Below are 15,443 nucleotides of genomic sequence, written 5' to 3'. Positions count from 1 at the left end.
AGAATCTACCTCGGACATCCCTCCTATATCTCCCACCATGAACCTTATAGTTATCCCCCTAGTAACAGCTACATCCACCCGAGGATTCTCTGACTATACTGAGTGAGGCAGCCATGAAAAGTAAACTGGACCAACTTTAAACCCTGCTGCGAATATTTATACTCGGTTTTATTGGCAAGCGGAAACAGCGTACACAGGTCTCCACTTTTGCTGTGTTAGGATTAAATTTAACTTCCCTCCGGACTGAGTCCTAAGAAAAGAGCAGTAGATTTTAAAACGTAATACCTGTGCTTTGTCTGTGGGCAGTACAGTGGCACATTGGTTAGCATTGCTACCTCACAGCATCAAGGACTCAGGTTCGATTCCTAGCTTGGGTGACTGTGCAGAGTCTGCACGTTCTCCCCATGTCTACGTGGATTTCCTCGGGTTGCTCCAGTTTCCTCCCAGTCTGAAAGACGTGCTGGTTCGGTGCATTCGCCTTGCAAAATTCTCCCTCAGTGTACCCGAACAGGCGCTGGAGTGTGGCAACTAGGGGATTTTCACTGTAACTTCATTGCAATATTAATGTAAGCCTACTTGTGACACTAATAAATAAACTTAAACTTTAACGTTTTGAACCATAAAGCTGCCATTTGCCAGTTTGTAATGACAGATTTTATGCTCAAGTCTCTAAAATCATCTTTATATTATTCTTCTCAAAGAATGGAGGACAAAGGAGAAGTGAAATGCATCAAGTTTTCATTTGGGAACAAGATTCTGGCTGTGCAGAGAACACCAAAGGCTGTGGTAAGGCTATCATTTTTGAATAAGATTTGGGATTGGAAGAAAGTAGACTTGTCATAGCACATGCTAAATTTTTTTTTTCTTTTTTTGCAGGATTTTATTAACTTCATTCCTGATCTGCCGCAAACAGAATACTCTCAGGAATGCAAGGTAATAATTATAACTAAAAGTTGTACAGTTGTAAAATTTAATTTCCTATCCATGTGAAAAAAATCTTTGTTTTGTTCCTTCTGTAGACTAAAAATGCGAACATCTTGAGTTTCTGTTGGATCAGCGCAAATGAAATTGTATTTATTACCGACCAAGGCATTGAATTTTATCAGGTATGTACTATACTTAGCAAGGGCAGGAAAAAGCCAATATTTTTCCCCACAGACAGTTCCAGTTAACTATCATCTTGCTGTATAAAGGTTAGCAGAATGTTCAAGATTACTAAGAACCCAGCCCTTGCAAGTGTAGGAGCAAAATATTGCAGATGTTGGAAAGTTAAAATAAAGAAACATAGTGTTGTATGTACTCAGCAGGTCAGGCAGCATCTACGGAAAGAAAAACAGGATTAATATTTCAGGTTGATGAAGTTTCTTCAAAGCTGAGGAAAGTTTGAGATGTTTCGAGCAGATGAAATTGGGATGGGTGGAAAAAGAGCGAAAGGGAAAGTCTGGTAGTTTGAAACAGAAGATTAAATGACAAAAGTGTTGGTATTGCAGGACCAAAGGGAATGGATTTGGGCAAGAAAATAAACAAAAGATGTGCTTAGAGCAGGTGTGCCCGTCAGAACGGTGAACAGCTGGCATCTGAAAGTAAAAAAAAAGGGAAAAACAATGTTTAAACAGGCACAAAGAGGAGGCAATAAACTGAGGGCACTCAAAAGATGAAGTGCCATTCCTCGAGCTAGCATTAAGTTTCACTGCAACACTGCAGCAGGCCAAGGGCAGAAAGGTCAGAGTGGGAGCAAGGTGAAGAATTAAAAAGATAAGTGACTGGAAGCTTGAGGTCATGATCGTGGGCTAAACGGAAGTTTCCCAGAAAGCAGTCACCCATCCTGTGTTTGACATGTCCAAGAGCAACCAGGGGTGGGAGATAAATGCTGACCAGCCAGCGACACCCATATCCCATAAATAGTGGAGAGTATCCCCCATTCTCATTGTGACATCAAGCTGTCCCATCAAAACTGCAAACATTCAGTCAAATACTGCCTTGATGTCAGAGGTAGAACCCTCACTTTAGCTACAGGAACAAGGATGTAGTGAGATCAGGAGCTGAGTGGCCTCAACAGAACCCAAACTGAGTGTCTGTGAGCACGTTATTGCAGAGTGTGACAAGTGGTGTTCCTCAGGGATCAGTGCTGGGATCTTTGCTGTTTGTAATATACATTAAGGATTTGAAGGGAAATGTAATTGGATTGACTAGTAAGTTTACAAACGACACAAAGGCTGGTGGATTTGCAGATAGCAATGAGGGCCATCAGAGGATACTGCAGGATTTAGATCAGTTGGAAACTTGGGCAGAGAGATGGCAGATGAAGTTTAATCCGGACAAATGTAGCTAATACATTTTGGAAGGTCTAATACCGATAGGAAATATATAGTAAATGGCAGAACCCTTAAAAGTATTGATAGGTAAAGGGATCTGGGTGTACAGGTACACAGGTCACTGAAAGTGGCAATGCAAGTGGAGAAGGTAATCAAGAAGGCATACAGCATGCTTGCCTTCATCGGCCGGGGCATTGAGTTTAAAAATTGGCAATCATGTTGCAGCCTTATAGAACCTTAGGTCGCACTTGGAATATAGTGTTCAATTCTGGACGCCACACTACTGGAAGGATGTAGAGGCTTTGGAGAGGGTACAGAAAAGATTTACCAGGATGTTGCCTGGTATGGAGGGCATTAACTATGAGGAGAGGTTGGAGAAACTTGGTTTGTTCTCACTGGAGTGACAGAAGTTGAGGGGCGACCTGATAGAAATCTACAAGATTATGAGAGGCACGGACAGAGTGGATAGTCAGAAGCTTTTTCCCAGGGTGGAAGAGTCAATTACTAGGGGGCGTGGGTTTAAGGTGCAAGGGGCAAGGTTTATTGTAGATGTACAAGGCACATTTTTTACTCAGAGTAGTGGGTGCCTGGAACTCGTTGCTGGGGGAGGTAGTGGAAGTGGATATGGAGTGACTTTTAAGGGACATCTTGACAAGTACATAAATAGAATGGGAATAGAGGGATATGGTCCCCGGAAGGGTAGGGGGTTTTAATTCAGTCAGGCAGCATGGTCGGTGCAGGCTTGGAGGGCCGAAGGGCCTGTTCCTGTGCTGTAATTTTCTTTGTTTTTTGAATAACTGTGGAAAGGTTAGACAGTTAGGTGAGCAGTAATCTTTCCATGTCAATAAGCTATAACTACTTCTTGAATCTTTAGCACTACCTTTTTTTGTAGCATCAAAAGTCATTTTATTTCCATTATCTTTGGCCTTACTGTTGTAACTTCAAATGAGAACAAGGCTGCTTCTGCCTTCACTAATGTAATTAGGAATTGCTTTTTGATTTAAAGCCCTAGTCCAGATTGCACAAGCTAAAATCCCAAATTGCTGCACGTTACAATTGTATGTTTTGGAATGTGGCCTCAGCTGGTGTTGTTTTTTATTATTCCCAGGTATTACCTGACAAGCGCACTTTAAAACTTCTAAAAAATCAGAGCATCAATGTTAACTGGTGTATGTATTCCCCTGAAACTGCAGTGCTCCTGCTATCTACCACAGTGCACGGCAATGTTCTGCAGCCATTTTATTTCAGGGTAAGTCAATATCTTTCTCTAATCACACTGCCTGAAACTTTTGCCTCATTCTTTGAACTAAATTAGAAAAAAGGGGACACCAAAGTGCAGAAAAGCTTGGTAACAGAGATCATGCCTATCAGGAAAGCAGGAACGGACTGCGTAGCTTTTCGCTAGAAAAGGCAAGACTCAGAGGTGACCTGAAGAGGATCTTTAAAATAGTGAGTGGGTTCAATAGGGTAAATGTAGGGAGACTAATACTGGGGGCTACAAATATAATACACTCACTGAAAATTTCAATGGAGCATCCAGGAGAAACTACTTCACCCGGAGAATGGTTAGAACTCTTCTGGTGGTAAGTTTTAGAGGAAATAGGAGCAGACCACTTGATCCTGCTCTACCATTCACCTATGTTATGGCTGATCTACCTCAATGCCATTTCTCTGCACTATCCCCTTACCCCTCAATGAGTTTAATATTTAGAAATCTTCCGATTCCTTTCTTGAACAAACTCAATGGCTGAGTCTTTGCTGCCCTCTGGGGTAGGGAATTCCAAAGGCTTCATTCTTGTGAATGAAGAAATTCCTCCTCATCTCAGTCCTAGTTGAGACTAAAGAGCATTAATGCATTAAAGGGAAAATTAGGTAAGTACGTGAGAGAGAGGGAATAGAATAAAATGTCGATAGATTAGATGGAGAGGGGTGGGAGGATAGATCAGGTGGGTTGAATGGTCTGTTTTTGCTGTGATGATGTTATAATACTTTAAGACACTTTCACGCAGAAACATTATGTAATTTATTATTTTCTGAATAGAAAAAGTATCCGAAATTCTAACTGCCATGAATGCCCACCCCAATTCTCAAAATATACTGGTTAGATTGTTTGTTTAATTTTTGCCTTGGGAATTTGGTAAATGGAATCAGAAATATTTATTGCTCAAAGTTAATGACTGGGCAGAGGGGGAGTACAACAGTGAAAAATGCCAGTAATCCAGTGGGAAGGCAAGTCAGTGACGATGAATTCCATCTCTGTGATAGTGAGCGAGGGAACAACGTGATAAAGGAATAATTGGATGTGGGCACATTGTGAAGAACTCAGAAGGAAAGAGTCCTGTAATCAATCAAAGTTAATCTCTGGGGCAGAATAATTTCATGGCACTTGGTTTTGAAAAAAACCAAGTGTTGAATCAGAATTTTAATGGAATGATAACTCTCTCAAGTTAATAACTGGATAAAATCTGTTTAGAGTTCTGAAGAATTCATCCTAAAATTTGTGTGTGCCTTTGTTTTAATAAAAGGACTAACCCAGTTTTAGATTTTCAGTTTTTGTTAGAATTCTGGAACATTTTAATACTTTATTCTTCAGTTCATCTGTAATGTGTTCTAAATCTAACCAAATAAGACAGCTTTGACTTTATACAGATGTTAATTTATACAGATGTTAACCTTCCATTGTTTGCTGGAGCAGACGAGTGAAGGAGCAGAGAGAGAGCTAAGATTTTACCTGTTAAAAACCTGTTTAAAATAAGTTTAAAGCACTTTGTTCTTTGTAGAACTGTTTAAAGCATTTATTGTATTTACTGCTTTAAGAATTCTGAGGGAGTGGTTAGAAGGGAGTTGTGGGCCTGCCAGCTTTAAATCAGCGCCAGGTTTAAAAGGAGGCCTGGTGTAGACAGCGGGTAGCAGAGTGAGTGGGAAGCAGAGTGAGCCAATAGGGCTTAATATCAAAAAGGGCTTGAGGAAAAAAAGGCCAGGTGAGTTTGTTTGAAAAAACAAGGAAAAAAAAAATTTTTTTCAAAACTGCGACAGTGAATAATGGAGGGGCATATGATGTGTGGTTTCTGTATGATGTGGGAACTGGTGGACCCCAGGGTCCATCCCAGTGACCATGTCTGTAGTAAGTGCAGGTTGCTGATGGAGCTCCAGCTCAAGGTGGATGAGCTGGCCTCTGAGCTACAGACACTGAGGCTCATCAGGGGGAGAGAGGGTGCCAATGTCAATGGGGTGCAAGTGACATCCACCCCCCCCTAGACTGGCTAACTCTAAGGGTCAGGGACAAGAGGGGGCGGCTGGGAGGAGGAAGGGGGGTGAGGAGCGGAGGCCTCAGCCTCTTAATCTGCATAACAGGTTTGAGGTTCTTGCTTCCAGTCTGGAAGAGGCAGGTGAGGTTGGTGAGCAAACTGCACACGGTACAGTGATGCAGCAGGACATAGGCAAAGAGAAGGGGGAAAGGAACGTAGTAGTGATTGGGGATAGTGGGGTGAAGGGTATTGACACTGTCCTTTGTCACAATGACAAGGTGCACAGAAGGGTGTGTTGTCTGCCTGGTCCTCGGGTACAGGATGTCGCAGCTGGGCTGCAGAGGAACCTGGAGTGGGAGGGTGAGAATCCGGTCATTCTGGTACATGTGGGTGCCGGCGACGTAGGCAAAATGCGAACTGAGGATCTGGGGAAGGAGTATGAGAAGCTGGGAATGGAATTAAAAAGTAGGACCGATAAGGTGGTTATCTCTGGGCTACTGCCTGAACCGAGTGCAGACGGGCGTAGGGTTGATAAGATTAAGGAAGTGAATGGGTGGCTCAGGGATTGGTGTGGGAGGAATGGGTTTGAATTTATGGGGCATTGGCACCAGTATTGGGGTAGGTGGGACCTGTTCGGGCGGGATGGGGTTGGTCTGAACCGTGCTGGGACCAGAGTGCTGGCAAATCGAGTAAGGAGGACTGTAGACAGGGCTTTAAACTAATTGTGGGGGGGGAGGGTGTGAGGGTAGGTGACGTTATGAGGTCTAAAGTTAAGGAGAGGGTACAGGTAAGGGAAGAGGCCGAGGATGTCCCAATAATAGAGGGAGTAGGGGGCGTGAGTATGGTTGGTGGCGTTACGGCAAATAGGGTCCAGGTGAAGGCTGGGATGAAAGCACTTTATCTGTATGCACGAAGCATTCGGAATAAAGTGGATGAGCTGGTGGCGCAGATCAGCACAAATGGATACGATCTGGTGGCCATTACAGAGACGTGGCTGCAAGGTGACAGGGACTGGGAGCTGAATGTACAGGGCTATCAAGTGTTTAGGAAGGATAGGCGGGAGGAAAGAGGGGGTGGCGTAGCCCTGCTGATTAAGGATAGCATCAAGGTGGTAGCAAGGGATGATATTGGAGCCAAAGAGCAGAAAGTGGAATTGTTGTGGGTGGAGATTAGGAACAGCAAAGGGAGGAAGACACTGGTGGGTGTCGTCTATAGGCCCCCGAATAATGATCTGGAGGTGGGGCGGGCTGTTAACGTGCAAATAAGTGTGGCGTGCGGGAATGGGACGGCCGTAGTTATGGGGGATTTCAATCTGCATATTGATTGGTCGACCCAAGTTGGACGCGGTGGGCTCGAGGAGGAGTTCTTGGAATGCTGCTGGGATAATTTCCTTGAACAGTGTGTGTTGGAGCCGACGAGGGAGCGAGCTATCTTGGATCTGGTGCTATGTAATGAGGCGGGTAGAATTAGGGACCTTGCGGTGAAGGGTCCTCTTGGAGAGAGTGATCATTGTATGGTGGAGTTTCTGGTGCAGATGGAGGAGGAGAAAGTGGGTTCCCGGACACGCGTACTTTGTTTGAATAGAGGGGAGTACGGTAGGATGAGAGAAGAATTGGCGAATGTTGACTGGGGGAGCGCGTTGGAGGGAGGGTCTGCTGAGGAGCAGTGGAGGATCTTTAAGGAGATCTTTCTTGGTGCTCAGCAGAAATTTATTCCGATGGTCAAAAAGGACCGTAGGAGGAGAGGTAATAAGCCGTGGATAACGAAGGAGGTGAAGGAAAGTGTTACATTAAAAGCGGAGGAATTTAGAGTAGCTAAGAGTAGTGGGCGAGAAGAGGATTGGGAGAGGTTGAAATGTCAACAAAGATTGACAAAGAAGTTGATAAAGAAGGGTAGGAGAAACTATGAAGCTGGGCTAGCGCTTAATATAAAAAAGGATAGCAAGAGTTTTTATAAATATATAAAAAGGAAGAGGCTGGCTAGGGTGAACGTTGGTCCTTTAGAGGATGAGAAAGGGGACCTAGTGGTAGGGGATGGGGATATGGCTAAGGTCTTGAATAACTTTTTTGTTTCTGTCTTCACGGAGGAGGACGTGAATAATTTGCCGGGTGTTAGAGATGGAAAGGTGGTAGGACTGGAGGGTCTTAATGACATTACTGTTACTAGAGAGGCGGTGCTCGACAGACTGGAGGGGGCTGATTGTGGACAAGTCCCCAGGACCGGATGGAATGCATCCGAGGGTTCTGAAAGAAGTGGCAGAGGTGATAGTGGATGCCTTGGTGGTTATTTTCCAGACGTCGCTGGATTCCGGGGAAGTGCCGGAAGATTGGAAAACGGCTAATGTTACGCCGTTGTTTAAGAAGGGTGCCTGGCAAAAGGCGGGGAATTATAGGCCGGTTAGTTTAACGTCTGTGGTAGGTAAAATGTTAGAATCCGTCATTAAGGAGGAAATTGTGAGGCATCTTGAAGGGAATTGCTTGATAGAGCAGACGCAGCACGGTTTCATTAAAGGGAAGTCGTGTCTGACAAATTTACTGGAGTTCTATGAGGATGTGTCTAGGGCGGTGGATAGAGGAGAGCCGGTGGATGTGGTCTTTCTGGATTTTCAGAAGGCGTTTGACAAAGTACCTCACAAGAGGTTATTGCAGAAGGTCGGGGAACATGGAGTTGGGGGTAGGGTGTTAGCGTGGATAGAGGATTGGTTGTCAAATAGGAGGCAGAGAGTGGGGGTCAACGGGTGCTATTCGGATTGGCGGATGGTGACTAGTGGAGTGCCCCAGGGGTCGGTGCTGGGGCCTCAGCTTTTTACCATTTATATAGATGATCTGGAGGAGGGAACCGAGTGTAGGGTGTCGAAATTTGCTGATGACACCAAGATTGGGGGAACGGCAAATTGTGTGGAGGGTGTGGAGAGTCTGCAGAAGGATCTAGATAGGCTGGGCGAATGGGCCAGGAAATGGCAAATGGAATTTAATGTTGGCAAGTGTGAGGTGGTCCACTTTGGTAGGAATAATGGTAGGAAGGATTATTACTTATGTGGCGAAAAACTGCAGCAGGCGACGGTGCAGAGGGACCTCGGGGTCCTTGTGCATGAGTCACAAAAACCCAGCTTGCAGGCGCAGCAGGTGGTCAGGAAGGCGAATGGGATGCTGGCCTTCATAGCGAGGGGGATTGAATATAAAAGTAGGGAGGTCTTGCTGCAGCTGTATAGGGCATTGGTGAGGCCGCAGCTGGAGTACTGTGTGCAGTTTTGGGCGCCGCACCTGCGCAAAGATATTTTGGCCTTTGAGGGAGTGCAGAGGAGGTTTACTAGGCTGATACTGGAGTTGAGGGGGTTGCGCTATGAGGAGAGGCTGAATAAACTAGGCTTGTACTCGTTAGAGTTTAGAAGAATGAGGGGAGATCTCATTGAGACGTATAAGATGATGAATGGGATGGATAGGATAGAGGTGGAGAGACTCTTCCGGCTGAAAAAAGACAGTAGGACTAGGGGGCACCGCCTCAAGATAAAGGGGGGGCGGTTTAGAACGGAGTTGAGGAGGAACTTCTTCACTCAAAGGGTGGTGAATCTCTGGAATTCTCTGCCCGTTGAAGTGGTGGAGGCTACCTCGCTAAATATTTTTAAGACACGGGTTGATGGGTTTTTGATAAGAGAGGGGATCAAGGGTTATGGGGAGAGGGCAGGAAAGTGGAACTGAGCAGCGACAGATCAGCCATGACCTTATTGAATGGCGGGGCAGGCTCGAAGGGCTAGATGGCCTACTCCTGCTCCTATTTCTTATGTTCTTAATAAGCTCACAGAAGTGGATTTGGGCCCCGAGGGATGAATTAATGCTAATAATTAAACAGTTGGTCAAACTTTGAGGAACTCAGTGTAGAGGTAGCGGGAAGGTACAGCTCTGATCTCGGAGAGTGGACCCAAATTTTTAACGTGTTTAAAAAAAAATAAAAATGTGGTGATCTGTGCAGACGTGGATGGAAATGATGACGGGTCCCTCCCCTTTTCTGCTCTTTAGGATCATACACCACCCTACAAATAGGTGGTGGCAGTTCATGTAAATTAGGGAATTAAACTGTAACGTGGAATTCCTACGTGAGAGGGAAAATCTACTCATGGTCACCTTGCTGTCTCTGGGATCTTACTGTGCACAAATTGGCTGCCACGCTTCCCACGTTATGACAGTGATGGTGCTTAAAAGCTTCATTGTCAAGCACTTAGGAAGACCTTAACGTCACGAAAAATGCTGTAGAAATGCACATCTTTTCTTAACCATTTGCATCCTGGCAACGCTGGGTGTAAAGGATGGTTCTGTGGGCAGGATTTTCTGATTTTCTGATCCAGTGCATCCTGGGACCAGAAACTTCTGCCGGAGATCAGCAGACCTTTCAGTTGTCTGTAATTTGTCTGTCCTGTCTAGGGGGGCGGTGCTGTAAAGCCGTAGAGAGATTGAAGACAGACATTAGAATTTTGAGCTCATGATATTGCTTGGTCAGGAGTGAGTGTAGGTCAGTGACCAATTGCACTAAGCAAATTACCTATTCAGAAAGTGGTCTTGATTTTCCCTCTGTGGCTGTGTTTAAGCACACACAGCCAAACTCATTGTGTCACGGTAAGCAGTTGTGGCACAAATGTTTGTGTACTGAGATTTGAATCAATCTGATTTTACTTTCCAGAGTGGAACAATGTCCAAAATGTCAAAGTTTGAAATTGAGTTACCTGCTTCTCCCAAATCTGGAAACCTCTGCCTTTCTGATATTATTATGGCTACTATGTAAGTGAAAAGCTGCTGTTTTTCTCAGACTGTTATTGCAAATCGGTGCAAACCATTCACACTGTTACCACACCAAGACAAGCTAATCCACAGTACGGGCTAGAAGCACATTCAGCTATGCTTAATCCTGACTCTTCAGTTACCATGTTCTGTTGATGCAATAATGTTTAAAAGTTTATTCATTAGTGTTGCAAGCAGGCTTATGTCAACACTAATGAAGTTGCTATGAAATTCCCCTAGTTGCCACATTCCTGCGCCTGTTTGGGTATACTAAGAGAGAATTTAACATGGCCAATGTGCCTAAACAGCACGTCTTTCAGACTGTGGGAGGAAACCAGAGCACCCAGAGGACACACAGGGAGAATGTGCAGACTCCCCACAGACAGTGACCCAAGCTGGTAATCAAACCCGGGTCCCTGGCGCTGTGAGGCAGCAGTGCTAACCATTGTGCCATGGTGCTAAGGAATCCCTTCACTGTTTATTTACAGTTGCTCTGTTTCTCTCAATGTATCCTAGTTGCAGGGTTAATTTAAGAATGCAATGGTAATTTATTTTAAATCTCTTTTATACCAGATATGGGCAACTTTACGTTCTTTATCTGAAGCACCAACCAAGAACTCCAAATAACCCAGGGGCAGAAGTGATCTTGTACTATTTACCCAGGTAAGATTTGTTGATTGGAATCTCATTTTCCGTCCACTATATTTCAGAATGTTTTTGTAAATATATGCTGTATTTTAATTTCAGGGATGGACAGTGTAAGAAACTGCATATATTAAAATTGAATACCACAGGAAAATTTGCTTTGAACGTTGTTGATAATTTGGTTGTGGTGCATCACCAGAGTTCACAGGTAAAGAATTTACCTTTAGCCTCTTTCCTACTTGCTATTCAATCTTGCAACATCTGAGTTATTTTTTTCTTCCCAATGGTACACAAGGCAGACTTTTATCTGTTCCCATAGCAAGGTTTTTCCTGGCTTGTCTGTAGCCAGAGGCTTATAGCTTGAGGGACGCCACTCTACATCAAGCATGACTGATCAGTACTCTCTCCGAGTCTCACCACCAGCCCTCAGCCTGCTTAGAAGGATTTTGCAGGGTGACACACAACCTGCTTTGATAGTCTTATGAATGGCCATCAAGTCCTATGGTGCGACTCGAACCCAGAGGCAGGGACGCTATCCACTGCACCACAAGACATATGATCATCTTAGTGCCAAGATAAAAATTACAAATGGCATCTGCTTGTCCTATTTAAATTTGGAGAATGAATTTGTTAAAAGCTCTATTTAATTTGAGGCTAAAACTAGGAAAGATAGTTTAAAAATAAGAGTCTTCCATTTAAGACAGAGATGAGATGGAGGTTCTTCCCTCAGAGAGTCATCAGTCTGTGGAAATTTTTTCCATGGAGATCAGTGGACACGCATGTGGCATGCGCACAAGACAGGAGTGTAGGAAAGAATGAATAACAGATTAGAAGGAGCAGGCCATTCTGTCCCAGAATTAATTAAGACATGGGTTATCTGATTGTGATCTTAACTGCACTTCTCTGCCTATCACTGTAACCCTCGACTTCTTTCGCAATCAAAAATCTATCCAACTCAGACTTCGATGTATTCAGAGGCCCAGCCTTCACTTCTCTCTGTGGAAGAGAATTCCAAAGATTACAGAATCTCACAATTATTACAGCATGGGAGGAGGCCATTTGGCCCAGCATGACTGCACTGGCTTTCTGAATGAAGAATTTACTAAGTTCTTTCACATTCTCCCAATGCAATTCTCCTTTTAAAGACCCTCTGAGAAAACAGATTCCTTTTTAAGCCATGCCCCCAAATCTACATGCTCCCACAAGGGGAAACATCTTGTCAGTATTTATCCTGTCAAGCCCCCTCAGAATCTTGTATGTTTTAATCAGATCACCTCTCATTTTTGTAAACTTCAATGAGTAGACCCAATTGGCTCAATATTTCTCATAAACAATCACTTCATCCCAGGATCAACCTAGTGAACCTTCTCTGAACTGCTTCCAATACAAGTATTTTTTTTAATTCATTTTTGAGATGTGGGTATCTTTCTTATTGCCCACCCCTGGTTGGCTTTGAGAAGTGGCTGCCTTCTTGATCCAGTGCAATCCATATGGTGGACTTACACTGCCAGTGCTGTTAGGGTGGGAGTTCCAGGACTTTGATCCAATCAATGACAGTTGAGTAATGGTAATGTAGTTCCTAATCAGGATAGTGTGTGATAGCTTGTTTGATTGTGAAACTTTTGAAAGTGACTTAATGTAAGGCTTTTGGCATTGCAGCTCACTCGATAGAGTCATAGAGTCACTCAGTGCAGAAAAGGCCCTTCAGCCCATCAAGTCTGCACTGACACCAACTACCATTAAAGTCACACTAATCCCATTTTCCAGCATTTGTCCTATATCCATGAATTTTTTGATGTTTCAACTGTTCATCCAAATATTTTTTAAAGGTTATAAGATTTCCGGCCTCCACTACCTTCCTAGGCAGCGCCTTCCAGATTCCCACCACTCTGTGAAAACATTTTTTTTCAAATTCCCTTTGAATCTTCTGCCCCCTCATAATTGACCCCTCAACAATGGGAACAGCCGCTCCCTACCTACCCTGTCCATTCCCCTCATAATCTTATACATCTCAATCATATCCTCCGTCAGCCTTCTCTGCTCTAGGGAAAACAATTCAAGCCTATCCAGTTTCTTCTGATTCCTCAAATGCTCCATTCCAGGCAACATCCTGGTGAATCTCCTCTGTACCCCCTCCAGTGCAATCACACCCTTCCTGTAGTAAGGGACCAGGACTGCACACACTACTCCAGCTGTGATCCAACCAACATCCTGTACAGCTCCAACATTACCTCTCTACTCTCATACTCTATACCACAACTGATAAAAGCAAGTGTCCCATATGTCTTAACTTCTTAGCTGCCTTCAGGGATTTGTGAATAATTACCCAATCTGCTCCTCTGAGCTTCCTAGTGTCCTGCCATTTGTTAAGTACTTCCTTCTCCTGTTACTTAATGTGCATCACCTCGCACTTATCAGGATTAAATATCATCTGCCACTTCTCTGCTCATCTGACCAACCCCATTTGTATCTTCATAAGAACATAAGAAATAGGAGCAGGAGTAGGCCATCTAGTTTGGGGTGTTTAAGAGATCCGTGGATAGGTTTATGGACGAAAAGGGATTGGTTTAGGTTAGTGGGTCATTGTTTTTTAACTGGTCGGTGCAACATCGTGGGCCGAAGGGCCTGTTCTGCGCTGTAATGTTCTATGTTCTATCTAGCCCTTCGAGCCTGCCCCGCCATTCAGTAAGATCATGGCTGATCTGACGTGGATCAGTTCCACTTTCCCGCTCTCTCCCCATAACCCTTAATTCCCTTCCTGTAACCTACGACCATTTTCTTCACTATTAACCACCTGCCCAATCTTGGTGTCATCAACAAACTTACTTATCATTCCCCCCACATTGTTATCTATATCATTGATATATATAACAAACAGTAGGGACCCAGCCCTGATCCTTTTGGTACACCCCTGGACCCTCCCCAGTCTCCAGTCACTCAAACAACCTTCTACCACCACCCTATGAGTCGTGTTTCTGATCCATCTCGCCAAGTTTCCCTGAACCCCATGTGCTTCAATCTTCTCAACCAGTCCCATGTGGGACCTTGTCAAAGGCTTTGCTAAAATCCATTTAAACTACATCAACTGAACTTCCCTCATCCACATACCTGATCTCTTTTTCAAAATATTCTAATAAATTTGTTAGGCATGACCTACCTCTGACAAAGCCATGCTGACTATCCATAATTAACCCATGCCTTTCCAAGTGGAGATTAATTCTCTCTTTCAGAATTTTCTCCAGTAGTTTCCGTACCACTGACATGAGACTCACTGGTCTGCAATTCCCAAGCTGATAGAGTCACTGTAGCGGATAGAGTGGGAAGAATTGTCAGCCTTCAAATGTAACCTCGAAGTTTGTTTTATTTTGTTCAGACATCAATGATTTTTGATATAAAACTGCGAGCAGAATTTGATGGAGCTGTCACGATTCATCATCAAGTACTTCCATCTCTATCCATTCACCCATGCAAGATTCCTCGGGCAGGTGTGTAAGCTCAAAAAACCTTCAGCGGAAGTGATACTTTTGCACAGTTCGATGGTTGTTTACTTACTGTTGAGTACAGTTTCTATCTGCATTGAAAACTGATCTAATTTTAAAAATAAGTTCTTCCCACCTCCCACCTCCGAGTGAGCTGTTAAGTACCATTACCTCTGCCCCCTTCTGGAGGCTTTTATTCTCTGCTATGCTGGCCTAAACACTGGAATTTCTTCACTAAACCCTTCTGTCTCTCTATTTCCCTCTCCTCCACTAAGGTGCTTTTTAAGAACGTAAGAGCTAGGAGCAGGAGTAGGCCATCTGGCCCCTGGAGCCTGCTCCGCCATTCAATAAGATCATGGCTGATCTGAAGCGGATCAGTTCCACTTACCCGCCCACTCACCAAAACCCTTAATTTCTTTACTGTTCAAAAATTCATCTATCCTTGCCTTAAAAACATTCAATGAGGTAGCCTTAACTGCTTCACTGGGCAGGGAATTCCATAGATTCACAACCTTTTGTGTGAACATTAGAACATAAGGCCATCTAGCCCTTTGAGCCTGCCCCGCCATTCAATAAGATCATGGCTGATCTGAAGTGGCTCAGTTCCACTTTCCCGCTTTCTCCCCATAACCCTTAATTCCCTTGCCTACCAAAAACCTATCTACCCGTGACTTAAATATATTTAGCGAGGCAGCCTCCACTACTTTAATGGGCTGAGAATTCCAGAGATTCACCACCCTTTGAGTGAAGAAGTTCCTCCTCAAGTCCGTTCTAAACTGCCACCCCCCTTATCTTGAGGCTGTGCCCTCTAGTCCTACTGTCCTTTCTGAGCGGGAAGAATTTCTCTACCTCTACCCTATCCATCACCTTCATTATCTTGTACGTCTCTATAAGGTCCCCCCTCATCCTTCTAAACTCCAACGAGTACAGACCCAGTCTATTTAGTCTCTCTTTGTAGTCCAACCCCCTCATCTCCGGTATCAG

The 15,443-nt window shown here is 44.2% G+C and overlaps 1 protein-coding gene across 2 annotated transcripts in view; it reads left to right on the top strand.

The window, feature by feature from the left end:
- Positions 1–15,443, top strand: part of rmc1 (regulator of MON1-CCZ1) — an 84,420-nt gene that overhangs the window by 38,117 nt on the left and 30,860 nt on the right. For both annotated transcript variants that reach the window (XM_080194762.1, XM_080194761.1), the window contains exons 3-10: positions 702–786; positions 877–933; positions 1,020–1,106; positions 3,424–3,564; positions 10,238–10,335; positions 10,909–10,998; positions 11,083–11,188; positions 14,354–14,465. In XM_080194762.1, the coding sequence (XP_080050888.1) occupies positions 702–786; positions 877–933; positions 1,020–1,106; positions 3,424–3,564; positions 10,238–10,335; positions 10,909–10,998; positions 11,083–11,188; positions 14,354–14,465 (776 nt within the window). The remainder of the gene's footprint in view (positions 1–701; positions 787–876; positions 934–1,019; positions 1,107–3,423; positions 3,565–10,237; positions 10,336–10,908; positions 10,999–11,082; positions 11,189–14,353; positions 14,466–15,443) is intronic.

This window comes from Carcharhinus amblyrhynchos, chromosome 8, assembly GCF_965287045.1.
Source record: "Carcharhinus amblyrhynchos chromosome 8, sCarAmb.v2.hapA, whole genome shotgun sequence".
In the NCBI taxonomy this organism is placed as follows: Eukaryota; Metazoa; Chordata; class Chondrichthyes; order Carcharhiniformes; family Carcharhinidae; genus Carcharhinus; species Carcharhinus amblyrhynchos.
This window is presented reverse-complemented; position numbering and strand designations above follow the sequence as displayed.